Source organism: Martes martes (genome assembly GCF_963455335.1).
Source record: "Martes martes genome assembly, chromosome: 16".
NCBI lineage: Eukaryota > Metazoa > Chordata > Mammalia > Carnivora > Mustelidae > Martes > Martes martes.
In genome coordinates, this window is record NC_137904.1 from 28,986,606 (window position 1) to 29,005,696 (window position 19,091).

A 19,091-nucleotide genomic window follows, 5' to 3' on the forward strand; every position below is an offset into this window, starting at 1 on the left:
CTTAGGTTCTGTTATATTTACAACAACTTTTAAAAATCAGGAGTTCAAAAGTACAATAACAGATGAAAAATTAACTAGTGGGACTAAATAGTTGATTCAAGAAGGCAGAAGACAGTATCTGTAAACTTTAAGATAGAGCAAGAGAAATCATCCAGTCTGAAGAACAGAGCCTGAGAGACCCAGGTGACATCAGGCATGCCGATTTATTTGTGCTGAGAATGTCAGAAGCAAAAGAGAGAGAAAAAGGGGCAGAAAACAATATTTGAAGATATAATGGCTAAAAACTTCCCAAATATGATGGACAACAACCTGCAGATCCAAGCTCAATAAATCCCAAGGAGGTTAAACACAAAGAGAGCTATACCTAGACACATTATAGTCAATCTGTTGAAATACAAAGAGGAAATCTTAAAAGAAGCTGGAGAACTATCACATAAAGAGGAAAAACAAAACAAAAACCAAATGACAAATAACAGCAATGGAAACGAGAAGGCAGTGGGTTGATATATTCAAAGTGCTACAAGGGGGAAAAACAAAGGAACAAACAAAAAACCTGTCAAACAAGAATTCTGTATCCAGCAAAACTATCCTTTCTTTGCATCTTTTTTTTTTTTTTTTTTTAAGATTTTATTTATGGTGGGGGGCACCTGGGTGGCTCAGTGGGTTAAAGCCTCTGCCTTCAGCTCAGGTCATGATCCCAAGGTCCTGGGATCGAGCCCCGTATCGGGCTCTCTGCTCAGTGGGGAGCCTGCTTCCACCTCTCTCTCTCTGCCTGCCTCTCTGCCTGCTTGTGATCTCTGTCTGTCAAATAAATAAATAAAATCTTTTAAAAAAATTTTTATTTATGGGAAAAAAAAAGATTTTATTTATGGGGGCGCCTGGGTGGCTCAGTGGGTTAAAGCCTCTGCCTTCAGCTTGGGTCATGATCCCAGGGTCCTGGGATCGAGCCCCGAGAAGGGCTCTCTGCTCAGCGGGGAGCCAGCTTCCCTTCCTCTCTCTCTCTGCCTGCCTCTCTGCCTACTTGTGATCTCTGTCAAATAAATAAATAAAATCTTAGGAAAAAAAAAGATTTTATTTATGTATCTGGGAGAGAGAGAGATTGGATGAGAGAGAAAGAGAGTATGAGACGGGGAAGGGTCAGAGGGAGAAGGAGACTCCCTGCTAAGTGGGGAGCCTGATGCGGGACTCGATCCTGGGACTCCAGGATCATGACCGGAGCCAAAGGCAGCTGCCTAACCAACTGAGCCACACAAGTGTCCCCAGCAAAACTATCCTTAAGACAAAGATGAGAGTTGCCTGGCAGGCTCAGTCAGTAGAGCACGTGACTCTTGATCTCAGGGTTGTGAGTTCAAGCCTCACATTGGGTATAGAGATTACTTAAAAAAATTGTAAAAAAAATTTTTTTAAGTAGGCTTCATGATGGGTGTGGAACCCAACATGGGGCTTAACTCATGACCCTGAGATCAAGACCTGAGCTGAGATCAAGAGTCAGATGCTTAACTGACTGAGCCACCTAGATGCTCCAAAAACAAAACAAAAGTGAAATAAAGATATTCCCATGAAAAAGACCTCAATAATTTATTGCTAGAATTCCTGCCTTACAAGAAATATTAAAGACAATCATTCAAGCTATAAAGAAATGATTCCAGGCAGTAATTGGAATCTGCACAAAGAAATACAGAGGCATTTGAAAAGGTAAGTAGATAAGATTGCATAAAACATATTGTATGTTAACTATACTTCAATTTTTTTGTTAGTTATTTATCAAGAGAAACTATTCCAAAACCCAATATTCACGTTTCATAGTTCAGAAACAGGTCAGTGACAAACTTCAACTGAACTCAACCCAAAGAAATTCTTTACATTCCAAAATCACTTTGCACTCAGAGATAACAGCCTTCTACATTTCCTCAAAATCTTTCATGGAATCCTAATTTCTGTAGAATCTGCATATGCCACAGCAAACTTACAGAAAGCTGCAACCGCCAGTGATACAGCAAACACCGCAAAAATATGAAATCACAGGCGCTTGGCCAGAAGGTTTCACACCTGAGGTTTCATCAAAGCACTGGAAGTCATGGTAGTTACTGTCCTCAACACCAACCTCAATCCCAGCATCCTTCCTACCTGATACAGAAATGGACAGCTCAACTATACTTCAGTTTGAAAAAAGGAAAACACAGTTGAATAAACAAATAAAAAGACTGCATGAAGCAATAATTATATCTTTTTATTTGGGGGGTTGTAGCAATATAAGTGTAATAAATATTACAACTACACAAAGGGAAGATAAATTGATCTATATTAATCTCAACTAACCCTGGTGGTTAGGATTCAGTGCTCTCAAACAGACTGTAATGTAATCCCTGGAACTACCAAGAAAAGGACTTAAAAATATGTAGTAAATGCAAATCACATATCTAATAAAGGGTTAATATGCAGAATATATAAGGAACTTCTACAATTCAACAACAAAACCCCAAATAGCCTGATTTTAAAATGGGTATATGACTTGAATAGATACTTCTCTGAAGATTATAGACAAGAGCCAACAAGCATATAAAAAAATGCTCAACATCACTAATGATTAGAGAAATGCAAAGTGAACCACAATGAGATACAGACAATAATGTTGTAATACACCTATTGTGGTGAGCATTTTGTAATGCATTCATTGAATCACTGTGTATACACCTGAGACTAATTTAATACATATCCACTATACTTTAATTAACTTTTTTTTTTTTAAATTTTAAAACCATGGAAATGTCCTGGTCAAAGCAGGAGGGTTGATCATCCTAGCAAGAGAGTAGTTCCTAGAGGTCAGCATTCTGGGTGTGATGAACATTATGGAGAGTGAACTTAGAGGAGAAATCAAGAGATACACACTACAAGGCCATAGTAAATATTTATACATTTGAATAAAATACCATGATTATCTTAAAAATTGACAGATGTAAATGAAAGAAGAAATAGAGAAGTCAGCAAATTAAACTTCCATCCTAAGAAACTGGGAAGAAAAAAAAAAGAACTAAACCCAAAGCAAGCAGACTGGAGTAAAAAATAAAGATGAGAGTGGTAACTAATGAAACAGGGGGAAAAAAGCAATAAATAAAACCAAAAGTCAGTTATTTGAAAGGATCAACAGAAATCAACAAACAAGAAGAAGACACAAATTTCCAGAATCAGGAATGAAAGAGATCTTGCTAGTGACCCTTTTGAAATTAAAGGAATTATAAAGGAATATTATAAACAACTTTATACCAATAAGACAACTTACATAAAATGAACACATCCCTAGAAAGACACCATTTATAAAAACTGACTTGAGGGGCACCTGGGTGGCTCATTGGGTTGAGCCTCTGCCTTCAGCTCAGGTTGTGATCCCAGTGTCCTGGGATTGAACCCCACATCGGGCTCTCTGTTCCACGGGGAGCCTGCTTCCCCCCTTCTCTCTGCCTGCTGCTCTGGCTACTTGTGATCTGTCTGTCAAATAAATAAATAAAATCTTAAAAAAAAAAAAAAACTGACTTGCAAAGAAACAGAAAATCTGAATAGACCTTATAACAAGTGAAGAAATCAAGTTAATAATTAAAAATCTTCCCACAAAGAAAAGCCCAGTCCTGGAAGGCTTCATTGGTTAATTTTCTTATCAAATATCTAAAAGAAGAAATACCAATCTTCCACAAACTCTTTCAGAAGACAGAAAACATTTTCCAGTTCATTCTCTGAGGCCAGTATTAACTGGATACCAAAGCAAACAAAGACATCACAAGAAAGAAAAACTACAAACCAATACCCCTCATGAACATGGATGCAAAAATTCTTAGCAAATATTAGTAAACCTGGGTGGCTCAGTGGGTTAAGCCTCTGCCTTCAGCTCAGGTCATGATCCCAGGGTCCTGGGATCGATGCAGGGCTCCCTGCTCAGCGGGGAGCCTGCTTTTCCCTCCCTCCCTCTCTCTCTCTCTCTCTGCCTACTCGTGATCTCTCTCAGTCAAATAAAGAAATAAAATCTTTTTGGGGCATCTGGGTGGCTCAGTGGGTTAAGCCTCTGCCTTTGGCTTGGGTCATGATCCCAGGGTCCTGGGATCAAGCCCCACATCGGGCTCTCTGCTCAGCAGGAAGCCTGCTTCCTCCTCTCTCTCTGCCTGCCTCTCTGCCTACTTGTAATCTCTACCAAATAAATAAATAAAATCTTTAAAAAAAAAAAGGAAATAAAATCTTTTTAAAAAATTAGTAAACCAAATCCAGCAACATATTAGAAAAAAATTATGTATCATAGCCAGGTGGGATTTTGTCCCAGGAGTGCCAAGTTAGTTTAATATCCAAATCAATTAATGTAATATACCATATTAATAAAGAACAAAAACCACATGATCATCTCAATAGATGCAGAAAAAACATTTGGTAAAATTCAACACCGATTCTAAATAAAAATTCTCAGCAAACTATGAAAAGAAAGGAATTTCCTCAACCTGATAAAGGGCATCTATTAAAAAAAAACAAACCTAACATCATACTTAATAGTGAAAGATTGACTACTATTGCCTCCTAAAATCAGGAACAAGGCAAGAGTGTTGACTCTTGTCATTCTACTCAGCATCATACTGGGAGTTCTAGCCAGTGCAATAATTGCTAAATAAATAAGTATCACAGGCTTATAAATTGGAAAGAAAGAATTAAAACTATCTTCATTCACAGAGAGCATGATCCCAGGGGAGGAATGGGTTTTTAAAAACTAGAGTAAACATAGTCAGTAAAGTCACAGGGTACAAGATGAATATTAAAAAAAAAAAAATCAATTGTCTTTCTATATACCAGTAAAGAGCAATCCAAAAATAAAACTATAAAAATATCCATTAACAATAGCATCAATTATGGTAGAATACTAATGAAGAAATTTAACAAGTGCAAGATTTGTACACTGAAAATTATAAAACACCACTGGGAGAAACTGAATATAAATAAAGTGACATACCATGTTCATGGATTGGAAGACTCAATGCTGTTAAGATCACAAATCTCCCTAACATGATCTATGGTGTAAATGTAATCCCTATCAAAATCCCATTAAGCATTTTTATAGAAATTAACAAATTTATACTGAAATTTATATGGAATTGTAAAGAACCCAGAATAGCCAAAATAATTTCGATAAAAATTTGGCAGACTTAAACTATCCATTTTCAAAACTTCCACCAGTATAAAATCAGGCAAACAGTATGGAACAAAATTAAGAGTCTAGAAATAAATCCTCACATTTACAGTCAATTGATTTTTGACAAAGGAATCGAGGCAATTCGATGGTGGGGAGAAATAGTCTTTTCAACCAAGGGTACAGGGACAACTGGATATGCATATGCAAATTTATATTTTTAGACCCTCACACCATAGACAAAAACTAACTCAAGATGGATTATAGGCCTAAATGTAGGCTTTAAGACTTTACAAAAGTTCTGGAAGAAAACAGATGAGAAAATCTTTGTGACCTTGAGTTGGGCAAAGATTTCTTAGATACAACCCCCCAAATGCAAGTGATAATAGAAAAAAAAATTGATAAATTATACCATCAAAATTAAAAACATTTGTGATTCAAAAGTTAGCATTAAGAAAATAAAAAAAGAGGGGTGCTTGGGTGTCTCAGTTCCTTAGAGCCTCTGCTTTCAGCTCAAGTCATTAACCCAGGGTCCTGGGATTGAGTCCCGCACCAGGCTCTCTGCTCAGCAGGGAGCCTGCTTCCTCCTCTCTCTCTGCCTGCCTCTCTGCCTACTTGTGATCTCTGTCAAATAAATAAATAAATAAATAAATAAATAAATAAATAAATAGTACCAAAACTAGTCTAGGAGAAAATATTTTGTGAATCTTACCTGATAAAGGATTTGCATTTAGAATATATAAAGAATTCTTATAACACAATAAGACAAGCAACTCAATTTAAAATGAGCAAAACTCAGTTGATTAAGCTTCTGACTCTTGATTTCAGCTCAGGTCATGATCTCAGGGTTGTGAGTTCAAGCCCTGCATCAGGCTCTGCACTCAGTGGGGAGTCTGCTTGTTCTCTCCTTTCCGCTCCCACCCCTCCTCCCATCCCCCCACTCTCTAAAATAAATACATCTTTTTAAAAAATAAAATAAAAAATGAGCAAAAGATTGAACAGACATTTTACCAAGGAAGGTAATATGGTAATATGGATGATTAATAAACACATGATAACCGTCTCACATCATCAGTCACTAGGAAAATAGAAATTAAAGCCACAAGAGTCCATTGCTTACTAGAATGGTAAGAACCCTAAGACAGGGGCGCCTGGGTGGCTCAGTGGGTTAAAGCCTCTGCCTTCGGCTCAGGTCATGATTCCAGGGTCCTGGGATCAAGCCCCACATAAGGCTCTCTGCTCAGCAGGGAGCCTGCTTCCCCCTCCCCCCCTCCGCCTGCCTACTTGTGATCTCTCTCTCTCTCTCTCTCTCTGTGTCAAATGAATAAATAAAATCTTTAAAAAAAAAAAAAAAAAAAAAAAGAACCCTAAGACAGACAATAACAAGTATCTGCAGCGATGTGGAGCAACTGGTGGGAACGCAAGGTGATGCAGCCACTTCGGAAGACAGTTTGGCAATTTCTTAAAAAGTAAAACACAAGTTTACCATATGGCCTCGCTATTCCGTGCCTTGGTATCTATCCAGGAGAAATAAAAACATGTCCCGCAAAGACTTGTGTTTGTTTGTATCGACTTTGCACACAAGAGCCGAGATGCAGAAATAACTTGGATATTCCTAAATGGGTGAGCAGATAAACCAAATGTGGTGCCACAGCGCCAGGACACAGCGGTCCAGAGAAACAAACCAGCGACGTGGGCTATGACAAGGATGAACCTTATGCTCAGTGGCAGAGGCCAGGCACACGGGCGACATTGGGTAGGATTCTTCCTACAGGAAACACTCAGAAAAGACAGCTCTCAAGCTGTGCAGAGCAGATCAGCCACCCTGTGGAACGCACACCAGCACGGAGTTATGAGCTGGGTTGATGAAAATGTTCTAGACTCAAGTGGGTTGATGGCTGCAGAAACTTACTAAGAAATCACAGAATTGGGCATTTGTAGTGGGTGAACTTTACGGGTACATAAATCACACCCCACTATGAAAACTGTGAAAGTCTATAACCCGCAAAGGGCAGGAGTGCACGGACCTCACCAGCACACGCAGATGCCTCCTGCCTTTGCACCAGTGTCCGCAGCTCCTCCTCCAGTACCTACGCAGGTCTCCCTGCAGAGATCCTCCCTGATGCCCGGGGCAGTGTTCACATTTAGCTCGTGGCATGGCTCTGGAGAGGACGGTCTTCCTGCCTGTCCTCCCACGGGACCCAGCTGGATCTTGGGACCAGAGAACCAAGACCACCTGTGTCTGAAGCTCACCCCACCCACCACACCATGAGCTCCCACATGCGAATTGTGAAGTCTAAACTTCTATTGGGCAGCTAAGCACAGAAATGGACCCTGTCAACTTTTAAGTTAATTGAGTTACAAAATGATCCTTTTAGGATCAAAGTCATTAAAACAGCTGCTTTTATGACCTATCTTATTTATCATTACCTTTCGTCAAAATCTACTCGGTCTGCCACCCTCTGGTCTAGCCCAACCACACCCTCCCTGTGCCCGAAAAGCCTGGCATGGGGGGTGGTAAGGGGCTCGGTCACCAGCAAGCAACCCTGACCTTAAGGATACCTGGCACCCACCCACACATTTCCGAGTAACAGGGCAGAGGGCTCCTTGTTCTGGGGTCCCACACGGTTTCTGTGGCCTCCAGTCCTGTGGGGAGACCCTAAAGCAGCCAGATCGTGCTTGGCCAGTGAGGAGCTCCCCTTGGACTCACTGCCAGCAGGGAGGGAACAGGGAACCACACGCCTAACACTTGTAACAAAGGCAGAGCCCCCCCCCACCCCGACCCCGCAACCAGGGAGCAGCGGGGCCTGTCTTTGGCAGAACACCAGGCAAGGGCCACCTGGGTGGGGATCCTGGTTACTGGCCCCCGGAGCCGCACCGCCAGTGCAGGGAAGGCGCCTTCCTGACCTCACGGGCTCCGGGCTCTGCCGTGGACTTCTGCCCCGGCACTGGGATAGCTTTGCACTGTTGGCAGCAGGCACTACCTCCACGACTCTCTTCACTATTCAAAAGTCACACACCCAAACCACGGCTAGGCACACACAGAAATGCAATTATGGGAGGCAGGAAGTGCTCAACTCCAGCGACACATCTAAAACTCTACCCTAAAATATCTGCATATTAAACTACCAAGGACAGTTGAGCTTTCAAAGGGAGAAGATCAAAGTGCTGTCATCTTTTAATTTAATCCTTTTGTTGCATCAATGGTCTTAAGAGGGATGAGAGAGATCAAAATAAAAATGGAAACAAACTATATCTTTGTGGCTGTTGTGTTTTAGTCTTTTTTTTCTCAATTTGGGCCACAAAATAGGTCAGCTCCATTACTGATCAGCCTTCCCACAAATATTTAAAACAAATTGAATTGCACACCCAATACCCATCACAATTACACCAGGCACAATAACTAAATTAGCAATTCAACAAAATAATTGGAAATGCGATTCTCTCTATTCCACCAGTCTCCCTCGAGGGTTTAGCCGATCTATGGGGGAAAACTCAGCTTTCCTAATTCTGCAGCTAATTAGAGACACACTTGTAAATGAAGTTGTTTGTCTTAAAGTTGAAATTCTCATCTGGGGGGTGGGGGAGCGGGAAGGAGAGAGGAGAAAGTCCTTCCACTCTGGAGCAAGTGTATAAACAGGTAGAGGGGGCACGCGCCTGGGTTCTAATTAGCACCCGTATCTGCAATTAATAAAACACCGCTATTTACCATCACTTCTCTGGAAGGGAACAACTTCAGAAGAGCCAGCCTGGCTGGAGGGAGGCGCGCACTGGTGATGGCCCCGGAGACCCGTGTGCTGCAGGGAGCGGCGCCCCATCAGGACGACGGGGAGGGCCGGGACACAGCCAGCTCCTGCACGGGCTCTTCTCTTTGGACCAGGGAGCCTCAGGGCCTCTCCCAACAGGAAGCAGAGGGGAGGCTCCTGGGCCAAACAGACTGTCCCCCTCTGCTGGAGGGCAGTCAGGGCGCACCAGGGACCCATTGGCGCGGGCATCCGGCCATCCAGAGGTGGCAGTCTACCTTGGCCCACTTGCTCAGGCCACTCTTGGAGAAGCAATCTTGAGGTTTCAATTAGGCTGTCCTTGGCCTCTTTCTGCTCCTTCAGGAAGGAAAATCTCCATTTAATTATGTAACGGAGAACTAGGGCTTCCTTTTGTCCCCTCTTACCCTCCTTCAGGAAGATCAGGATGTGACTCTAAAATGCACCCCCTCCACAGGGCTCCAAGGTCTTGAGGTCATGGTCATGGCGTTAGGGGGGGGCGCTCGGTCCCCAGGTGGCAGCCGGGAGCTCCTCTCCCATCGCCAGCCCTGCCCCGTAAGTGCGCACACCTGGGCTGCGCACCCCGCCGGGAACAAAGCGCTGACCTTACCAGCAAGGTCAGCCCATGAAACAGTGGGCCCGGGGCCTGGGGAAGCCTCAGTTCCCGAGATCCTTGGGGAACATCACAGCACCTAGGTGGGGGGTGAGGCCAGACGAGGAGCCTGCTAAAATGCTGATAAGTAAATTCAAAAGCACCTGCTCCTTACTGCTTATCTCCTCCAACAATGTGAACTCGGGAGTTATCACATTTTAAGTGTTCCGTATTAGCCTTACATTTAGCTCTTAAAACCAAGTGCAGTGCGCTACAACTTTAAAGGACACAAGAGTCAAACTGGAGAATAAGTTGAAGGCAGCGGGGAGTCCATTCCTTGCCTGATCCCTGGAGAGGAGGGGTGAGGCCGGGCTAGCTGCCCAGGAAACCCCCCGCCACTCTGGGCACCCAGGCAGGAAGCCACTGCCTTCACACCCCCTTTTTGTACCCCAGGTCACAGCCCAGCCACCCCAAAGTCTCAAGCAGGCCCTTGTGCTAACATACCTGGTGGGCGAAGGAAGACACTGGGCCGCTGCTCGCTGGAGAGCTCGCTGCCCCATTTGTTGACAGTGGACTCCGTTTCAATGCTGGTGTTTGCTGTGACTTGCAAACAGTTGGGAGATAACTTGTCTAGACCTGAGCTCTTGGACATAGTAAGCCATTAGCCACACTGCAAGGGCCCAAAGCTAATGACTAGTGTGTGCAGAATGATAGAGTTCCAGCCCCATCGTCCCAGAAAGTTCTACCGGGCAGCACTGGTTTAGATGTTCTGGACATAGCGAGGGCTAGAAGAGGCTTCTCGGCGCCGCAGAACCCCCACGGGAGAGTGGGACGCTGGGAGCTCGACGCTGCCCAGGCTGCGGAGGGGCAGAAATCACAGGGCAGCGGGCTTATTGCTTCGGGCCCCGGAATCAGCCACACGTGCCTATGAACATGCACCTGGTCGCCCGGGGCAGGACTCTGGGCCAGACTTTTGGGTCACGGGGAAGTGCCCTCCTGCCAGGCTGCGTTCTCACCCGGGGGAGCTAGAACCTTGGAAAGTGGTACCAAGCCTGGAAAGGAGCTGGGAGCCCGGCCTCCCAGGAGTGCCCGCCAGGAATAACAGAGGCGGTTCTAGAGACACTAAGGGCTTTGATCAGACCCAAGCTGGAGCACGCAGAGCTCTCCAGCACGGGGGAAGAGACGGGCACCCAGAGACTGGGTCACCTGCTCCCACAGCCCTTCCCTAAGCCTCCACCAGGGCCTGGCACACGGCGTGAGGTCCAGGACGGCCACATAAATGGACGTGAACATCTTTGCGCCTTTGCTGAACCCAAGTCTCTGCAGCTGCCTTTACTTGGACACAACGGCCGGAGAGGAGCGCAGCTGAGCCTCATCTTGCTGAGTAGGAGCCGGAGGCCCGAGGTTACCAGCTTCCCCAAGGTCAAACCCCAGCAGGTTTCATTTCTAGGCCAGGATTCTTTCTGCTCCACCTTCTGTTCCTATCTGGGCTTTACTGGGAACGCCACACACCCCACTCCTGGACTAAGCTGTGCCCCCAAGTCTCTGCAGGAGCTGGTAACCGGGGCCCCAGATAAACCCAGCAGCCCCTATGGTGGGGAAGGGCAGGCCAGGAGGAGGAGGAGGAAGGGCCTCACCACCGGACAGGCTCCTGCCAGTCAGAGCAGCCCCAGCTCATTTCCAATCCAGTCACAAACAGGAAGGTGGGGTGGGGGGTGAGCAGGGACCCTTATGTGTTACTGTCACCGTGCCTGTTGGGGACCTTATATTCTTCTTCCACCCTATCAGCGATGAGGGATTGTTGGTGGCTGGTTGGTTGTTGCTTTTTTTTTTAAGTTTTTAAATTTTCTTTCCCGAGAATTCAGTGTCCTTGACCTCGACAAATGAGCGGAGAACCCTGAACCAACAGAAATAAAAGCAGCAAACTTCCCAGGAATATAAATTCTGGGGCAGCAGCACCCTAGAGGCAGACCCCCCAGCGAAGGGCGCAGGAGGAGCCTGAGGCTGGTGAGGGGCACCCCCTCCGTGCTTCCGCCGCCCCCCTGTCCAGAGCAGGGGCGTGGCCGGGCAGCTGTGCGCAGGGGTGGGGGATACAAATCAGCAGGGCGACAGGGACCTCCCCCACCGTCTGGACTCAACAGAGAAGGAGCTATTATCTGAGGGATGTTAGGAAGAAAGGGAAAACTGAACAAAGATGGAAAGAAAATGAGGTAGATGAGCTTCAAAACAACGACTAAGGCAAGCGCAATGTAATTAATTCCTCACACAAGGGCCCTCACTACCCAAGCACATACATACATTTAAAAGTAAAAACACAGACTGAGGTAGAAAACAAGGTTCATCTGCTTGAGATGAGGCTCGCTGCTTGGATTTGGGTGTAGTAAGCACTGGGACACAGGGCCGCAGAGCGGCGGCCCACAGCCCGGCCCTGACACGGCTGCGCGTCTACACCCGGGCCCGCCGGCCTCCTGACCTTTGGCTTGTCTGCAAAGTTTGCTGAGACGGGTGGCTGCGTCATTCGTGAGTTTAGCCCAGGGAGACTTGGATCTTGGCTTCACCACATTCCATGGACACAGTGCTATGTCCCTGGGGAGCGGTTCCAAGGGTGATGATGAATGTCACGTTTGGATTCATTCAGTGCCTCGAACTCAGCTCCCTCCGGGTGAAACGGTGAGGTGAAGAGGCGGTGATCTTGGAGAGCTCTTAGCAAGTACGGGGAACCAGGAAAACCAACCTCTGAGAGGAAACGATGCTTCTAAACTGGGGATGCGGACTGTGGTGGCGGACGGCTTCCAGCGGACTTTCCCGTGTTCTGCTGGTTCTCAGGGTTTCCGAATGATGCCCCTGGGCGGCGGCCCCTGGAGGAACTGGCTACCCAGCAAGGACCATACAAGCAGCGAGCAGGAGTGCACAGCCACGGGAGAGGAGGGAAACCCACCTGAGGGATCACCAGGATGAAGACCCCGAAAGCAGCAAGAGCCTAAAACTGTCAGGGAGAGTGGGGTAGATTATATTCGATCCAGCGGGCAGAAGAAAGATATGGGGGCTGAGGAGGGAGATGATGGTGTCACTTTCTGTTTCTCCATCTTTCATGGGAGCATCTTCAAACACATTATAGGCCGCAGCTCTTTAATCCTCCCAGAGGAGGATGCTGATTTGCAGCATTCCCTGGGGGGCAAGAAAGAAACCCCGGGATCAGGCTCCTGGGCCAGTCTTCTCTCTGCCTCTCCACACCCTCTGCTGCGGAACCACAGGGCCTACGGCGAGGCAGCAGTGGACAGGCTGCTGAAATAAGCCTTCGTAATAGGAATCAAGAGCCTTCCCAATCGTTGGACTTTCTTTCCCCTGATCCATTTTATTCCTAAAAATATATGCCCCCCAAAAAATCTTTTTTTTTTTAAAGATTTTATTTATTTGAGAGGGAGAGAGAGAGCATGCACACGAGTGGGGGAGATGCAGAGGGACAGGGAGCAGCAGACTCCCTGCTGAGCAGGGGGCACCAAGGCTGGACTCAATTCCAGGACCCTGGCATCATGACCAGAGCTGAGCATCATAACCGACTGAGCCATCCAGGTGCCCCCCAAAAAAATTATTTCAAAAGACAATAAACGAGCTTTATGCACAAATGTTAGACAGTAACATTATTCATAATGGCAAATAGTTGTTAACAATTAAATGTTCAACTACAGGGGATCTGGCTAAGTGCTAAAGATACAGGCCCCAAATGGAATTATTAATTAGCAATTAAATGACTTAAAGGTATCTGTAAAACATGGAAATAATCTTTTACTGTATTTTTTAAAAGATTTTATTTATTTGATAGAGATGACAAGTAGGCAGAGAGAGAGGGGGAAGCAGGCTCCCCCACTGAGCAGAGAGCCCCATGCCGGGCTCGATCCCAGGACCCTGAGATCATGACCTGAGCCAAAGGCAGAGGCTTAACCCACTGAGCCACCCAGGCGCCCCTAAAGATTTATTTTAGAGACAGTGCATGCAAGTAGGAGGAAGGCAGAGGGACAGGGAGAGACAATGTCATGCAGACACCCTGCTAAGCAAGGAGACCGACATGGGACAGTCATGTCGCAGGGCCCTGAGATCATGACCTGAGCTGAAATCCAGGATCAGATGCTTAACATGACAGAGCCAGCCAGGCGGCTCTGAACTAAGTAATAAGTAACCTCTACACTGAACGTGGGTCTCGAACTCGCGACCCCGAGCTCCACAATCACATGCCCCTCTTTCACTGCAGGATACTATGTACGTACCAGTGGTTCCCAACTGGGGGGGGGTGGGTGTTAGGTGGAGGGGGAGGTGTGCCCACGTATTTTTTTTTCATTGTTTTTAAAAGACTGAGTAGAAAATTTCAAATAGTCTGAAGTAAAAACAAAGTCTCCCCCTGCAGCTGCCCCCAGGGGGAGAACAGGTGGGGCCACTCCACACCACAGCTGCCCTGACAGGAAAGACGGCCCTGGAGTACTGAACTGTGAACATCGAAAGGTGGGTATTTCTGGGTGACAGGATATCCACCAGGACTTCTTACCTGTCCCTTCTACTTTGCTGTGGTTAGTTGTTAGTGTAAAATAATCTAAGGCAAGAAAGCAGCCTCCGTCCTCCGTCATGAGGGGTGGGGCCCACTGCCCGCTTCCCAGCCCAGGGTGGGTGGGGCGCCCCGCTGCGAGCATTCTGGGGAGCTCTCCAAGGTCGGTGGCTCCCGGGCTTCGTGCGTGTGGTAGTCAGCTGGGCAAAAAGAAAATAAGCAAACTCCACACAAAAGGGAGGAATGCTTCAGTCAACACTGAAAAAGGGCCCTGGATGGAAACTCGTGATAACAGTTCTCACCTCATTTGAAAATCAGCATTAGCTACCAAAATGTAAAGTATTAGTTTTATTAAAATGCAAATCAATCAACTAATCTGTCTTTCTAGTAACAGCTGAATTGCAGTATCCGTGTCAATTAAAATAGTTTCCAATTTATTCCTGGCTAGAAGGAGGATGGTCTTCTGAATTTTAAAATGCAGGCCTCTCTTTACTGAAAATTCTGTCCTTTCTCATCTCTCCTGATTTTAATTCATTTTAATTAAACAGGTTGGACTCCAAATATCTTGAAGTACCTGTTAAATCTTTTTCTTTATCAGGTCAAGAGTGACTGTGGCAAAGATTCGATCTCTTCAGGAAACAGAGGTTATCGGCAGGCTCACCGGAAGTTCCATATTAGGAGGTTACTTACTGCTGCTCTAATGTGCACGATTCGGGCTCCTCAGGCTAGGTGGACAGGATTGGATGTTCTCCATTTTAAAAAGTGATCATTCTGAAGGGAGTAAATGTGGGGAAACTCTATTCCTGTTGATTGATCTTTTGGGTGGCTGGAGACACACTGAAAATTAAACATTTCCCAGACAGTCAAGCCCAAGAGGTAAGTACTGAGACAAGAGAAACAAATCATCACATACCAAGGTCCAATTAATGTGAGATGAAAAAACCTCTCTCCCCCCGTCCGGCCTGTCCCGAGCTCAGCAGACGCTCTGATGCTCACACTACACCGTGAGGCCAATCACACGCAGGACTCGCTGCATCTGGAGCCCAGCCCCTAGGCCCGGCGTGTGGCCCCCAGACACTGAGGCAGTATGACCCGTGGGACTCCCGGGTACCCAAATCTGTCACTTGGTTCTGACAGTTCAGAACAGTATCAGAACCTGATGTTAATAACAGTGACTAGTTCTGCACTACAACTGAATGCACATTTCTTCTCGAATTCCACAGCTCCATGTAAAGATGTGGGCAAAGGAGCCGGGGGCGGTCAGCAGCGAGCGCTGGATGCACACATTGCTTATGCTAGATAATCTTCATTGCATACTGACCACACCAGGCCAATAAATCCCCCTTATGGGGATTTAATTTCCAGCTTTTGACCTTTGCATGAAAAACAAGTGAATCATTTCCTCCTGCTGGATTTACACCAGAGCTCATCTCAATGAAGTGATTTAGGAATGGTGAGACTGGAAAAGGACTGTGGAAGAAATCTACAGGGGGAAGAGGAGGAAATGAGAAAAAAGTCAGGGAGCTGTATTTGTGACACACAGGCGAATGCCTCCAAGTAACAGAGTCTCCTGGGCACAGTTCATAGGTTTCTGGGGATCCCTTGCTCCTCAGAGCCATGAGCCATCGCCAAACATAACCCGCCCAGTAAGTGGCATCCTGGCTTCCATGAACTTTGTATCGTGAGAGGAGGCCGTGTGACTGGAAAGAAAGTGAAAACCGTCCCCCACAAAGCTGTCCCTCCACCAGAGCTCTCAAGCCGACTGACTCCGTGTGCCTAAGACATCACGCGCACGGCCGTGGCTGTAACAACACGGTTTATTTGTGATGGTAAACAAGTGTGGGGCGTGGGTCCCCAGCAAACTGAAGCATGGGGGACATGCACGTTTGACTGCAGGTTTCCTGGGTCTTATTAGGCATGTGCTCTAAACCCCCCACCTGCCCAGGACTCCCCAACTAGCCCAAAGTCGTGGGCTGACAGCTTCCTGTGTTTGGGGCTGGCGAGCCGGCGTACAGTGTGTCCGCCTGTCCGTGTGTCCGGGTCCCCGCCTCGGGCCTGCAGCAAGAGCGGTGGGTGCGGTCAGTCCCTTTGGCCTTCGTCTGGAGGACAGAGCTGCCCAAAAAGAGATCGATACAACTCAGTCCTAGAAGACAAACAAAACAAATTGGTAAATACACTGGTTCCCTTTTCAACATTTAACAAGAACTGAGAAGCCAGGAAATGTCCCCTTGGTTTCTTCAATGGCCAACACAGCCTGGTAATTAAAAATGCATCCCACAACCCTTACTCACAAATACAAAGGAAGGTAAAACCTAGAAGCAGCCAATCAAATAGTAAAATATGTAAATAGTCCGGTGTGGCTGGATACCTGTCTCCAGGGAATGAGTTTTCTGTAAGTTTGCCCTTTACAGACAGGCTCTTCAAGTAAGAAAACAAGATTGAATATTTTAATAGGATGTATGAGACTGCCGCATGACGAGGAGGATTCAATCAGACATGGGATGTAGGGGGATATGATTTAGTTTTCATACATTTTCTTGGACCTGGCAGTACTTGAAAAACAATGAAAATGACCTGGCAACAAGATTCCAATTACTATCACATGTGCAGCTGTTTGGTGGTGGAACCAAGGTTCTCCCCCACTCCCTTGGCCCCTTTTATCTATTTTCAATCTAATAAATAATTTGATTGGCTAATTTATTTCTAGAGCTGGACTTCGAAATTCAGAAAATGATAGTATGCCAGGGTCTTGGGTCTTTGAAAATAAAGTCTCCTTTCCAACCTCTGTTTCTGCTGTCAAGTGCAACACACACACGCAACAACCCACCCAGCCCAAGTTCTCTGTCAAGGCCTGAAAATATCAAAAGGGGTGGGCTGGGGTCTCTCCTCCCCTGGTCATGGGAGCACCCAAACATGGTCCCGCGTGCAGAGAGCACAGATTCCCCCTGCGGAGATGTGAGGAGGGTGGCGAGCCACGGAGGAAACAGGGCCAGCCGAGGCAGGTGACCCACAGCTGCCCTGCAGGAAGGTCACACCACTAACCCCCACAGAGGGAGGCCAGGCACACAGGGCTACGGTCACGGGCCAGCCAGGGAATGACCCCACAAGAAAGCTGTGCCTGCTCTGTTTTATACTTTCAAGAGCTCACCCTAAAAGACAGCCTGCCATCCTGGCTAAGAGAATAGGCTTATAAAAGTGCCCTCATTACCCGAGAGCCATCTTCAGCAAATCTGACTTTCCAAACAGCACAAAACACCAAACCACCACCCTTCAAACAGCTATTTCGGGTTAACAAGGCTGCAACACAAAAACTTCTCAGTCTGTGTATGAAGTCATCCTGCGAGGGTGGTATGTGGAAACAGAGGTACCATCGTGTGGAAGTCCAGCAATAAAAGAAGCATATTAAGACTTCTAGAAAAGGAAAAATCCTAAAGAAGAAACCGCAGTTGCCCAGAATGCAGCCTGACCCTTTTGTGCTGGGGACCACAAGGCAGGCAAAGAAGTGCAGGTGTGCAAACGTCAGGTCTCCAGGATGATCACAGAGATTTTACCCAAGAATTCGCCAGCAGCTGCCCCTGAGCTGTGGACCAGATCTGAAGCCCAGAGACAAAGGCCACAGCCTCACCTGGAGCTCAGCTCTTTTGTTCCTCCAGCCATGCACACCTGCCAGCCTGCACTGGCCAGCCCACAAGTACAAGCTGGGTGGAAGGCGCTTCGGACCAGAGGCCAACAAGAGGCAGGCGGCCTCGCTTCCAGAGCCCGTGGCTTCCAAATCACCAGCTCCATCACCCGGAGGACAGCTGGGCCCAGCGCGGGCTTCCCGGGATCTCACGGTGCCCTATTTGCCCCTAAGTACAAGTCTCTCTGGTCATTTCCACACACAAAATGAAACAGCACAAGGGGAGAGCGGCCAGGACGAAAAGGCCAGTCTGGCTTTAGGGCTGCACGGGTTGGTGAGGGCCCCACTAGCCAGCGCGGCCCCCGTCATTACTGCCACTAAGGGCCTCCGCTCAGTGCCCAGCCCCGCGCCAGTTACCGGCCACAGAGGGGTTCACGTGTCAGGAGCGCCGAGTGAAATGCTGAAACCCATGTTTTGATAGAACATCATTTCACACTCAGGTGGACAAAGCTGACAAACATATGCAGCTGTTTGTGGCAAAGCAACTTGGAAGGCTGAGGGGTCTGGGATCATTTAAAACAGTTTGACACACACACACACACACACACACACACACGCACACATGAAGAAGAAGGGATGATTCCAGTCTAAGACCTCCAATGTCACTGTAGCTCAAGGCCTTCCTCAGTGACTGGCTCTACCCCCACAGCATCTCAAACTCCCCTGCTCCCACCCCCCCCCCCAATTCCAGTCTCACCATTGCTGGCCAAGAGTAAGGTGACAGCCTCCAACTGATGTTCCCGTTCCCCCTTCGTCCCGCTCTGTTTCTCAGCCCCAACGGGACACCACACACCCCCCAAAAGCACCTCCAGGATGAAGCCCCCCAGCGCCAACTGGTCTGCTCTGTGCGGCTCCAGCACATGGTTCCCTGCAGAGGCTCTTTGCAGTGGCCTGTGGGGCGGGCGGGGGGACAACGTGGCAGCAGCCTGGGCCCCGAATCTGTCTACCCACCTCCTGCAAGAGTTCTACAACACCACGCAGCCCCCTCACACACATGATTTTTCTCAATAAATTTACTAGTCACAAAGGACATAATTATCAGAGTCTTGTGAATACTAACTTCTGGAATAAAACTTGCTCATTTCTTCTGTAAAGCACCCGATGGGATGTTCGCGCCATCCTGACTTGATACCAATCATCGTTCACTTAAATAACATATAAACATACTCTTCCACTTGGCAATTTTACAGCTTTCTTTCCTTTTTTAAACTTGTATTTCCATTTGATTTTTCCCTACAGATTTTTGTCCTAATTGTTTTATGCTTGAAAGTCTTTTATTGATCACCCTATTACACTTCTTGGCCACAAAAAATAAGTATGCAAATTGAAACACTTTTTATGAAATTTCAGAAGTTGAAAATATT

General features: G+C 46.8%; 1 protein-coding gene across 2 annotated transcripts in view; it reads right to left on the reverse strand.

The window, feature by feature from the left end:
* Positions 1-15,843: 15,843 nt before the first annotated feature.
* The window catches only part of AATF (apoptosis antagonizing transcription factor), a 99,409-nt gene continuing 96,161 nt past the window's right edge, over positions 15,844-19,091 (reverse strand). For both annotated transcript variants that reach the window (XM_080827367.1, XM_080827368.1), the window contains one exon: positions 15,844-16,191. In XM_080827367.1, coding sequence (XP_080683493.1) covers positions 16,128-16,191 — 64 coding nt within the window. In that variant the 3' untranslated portion in view covers positions 15,844-16,127. The remainder of the gene's footprint in view (positions 16,192-19,091) is intronic.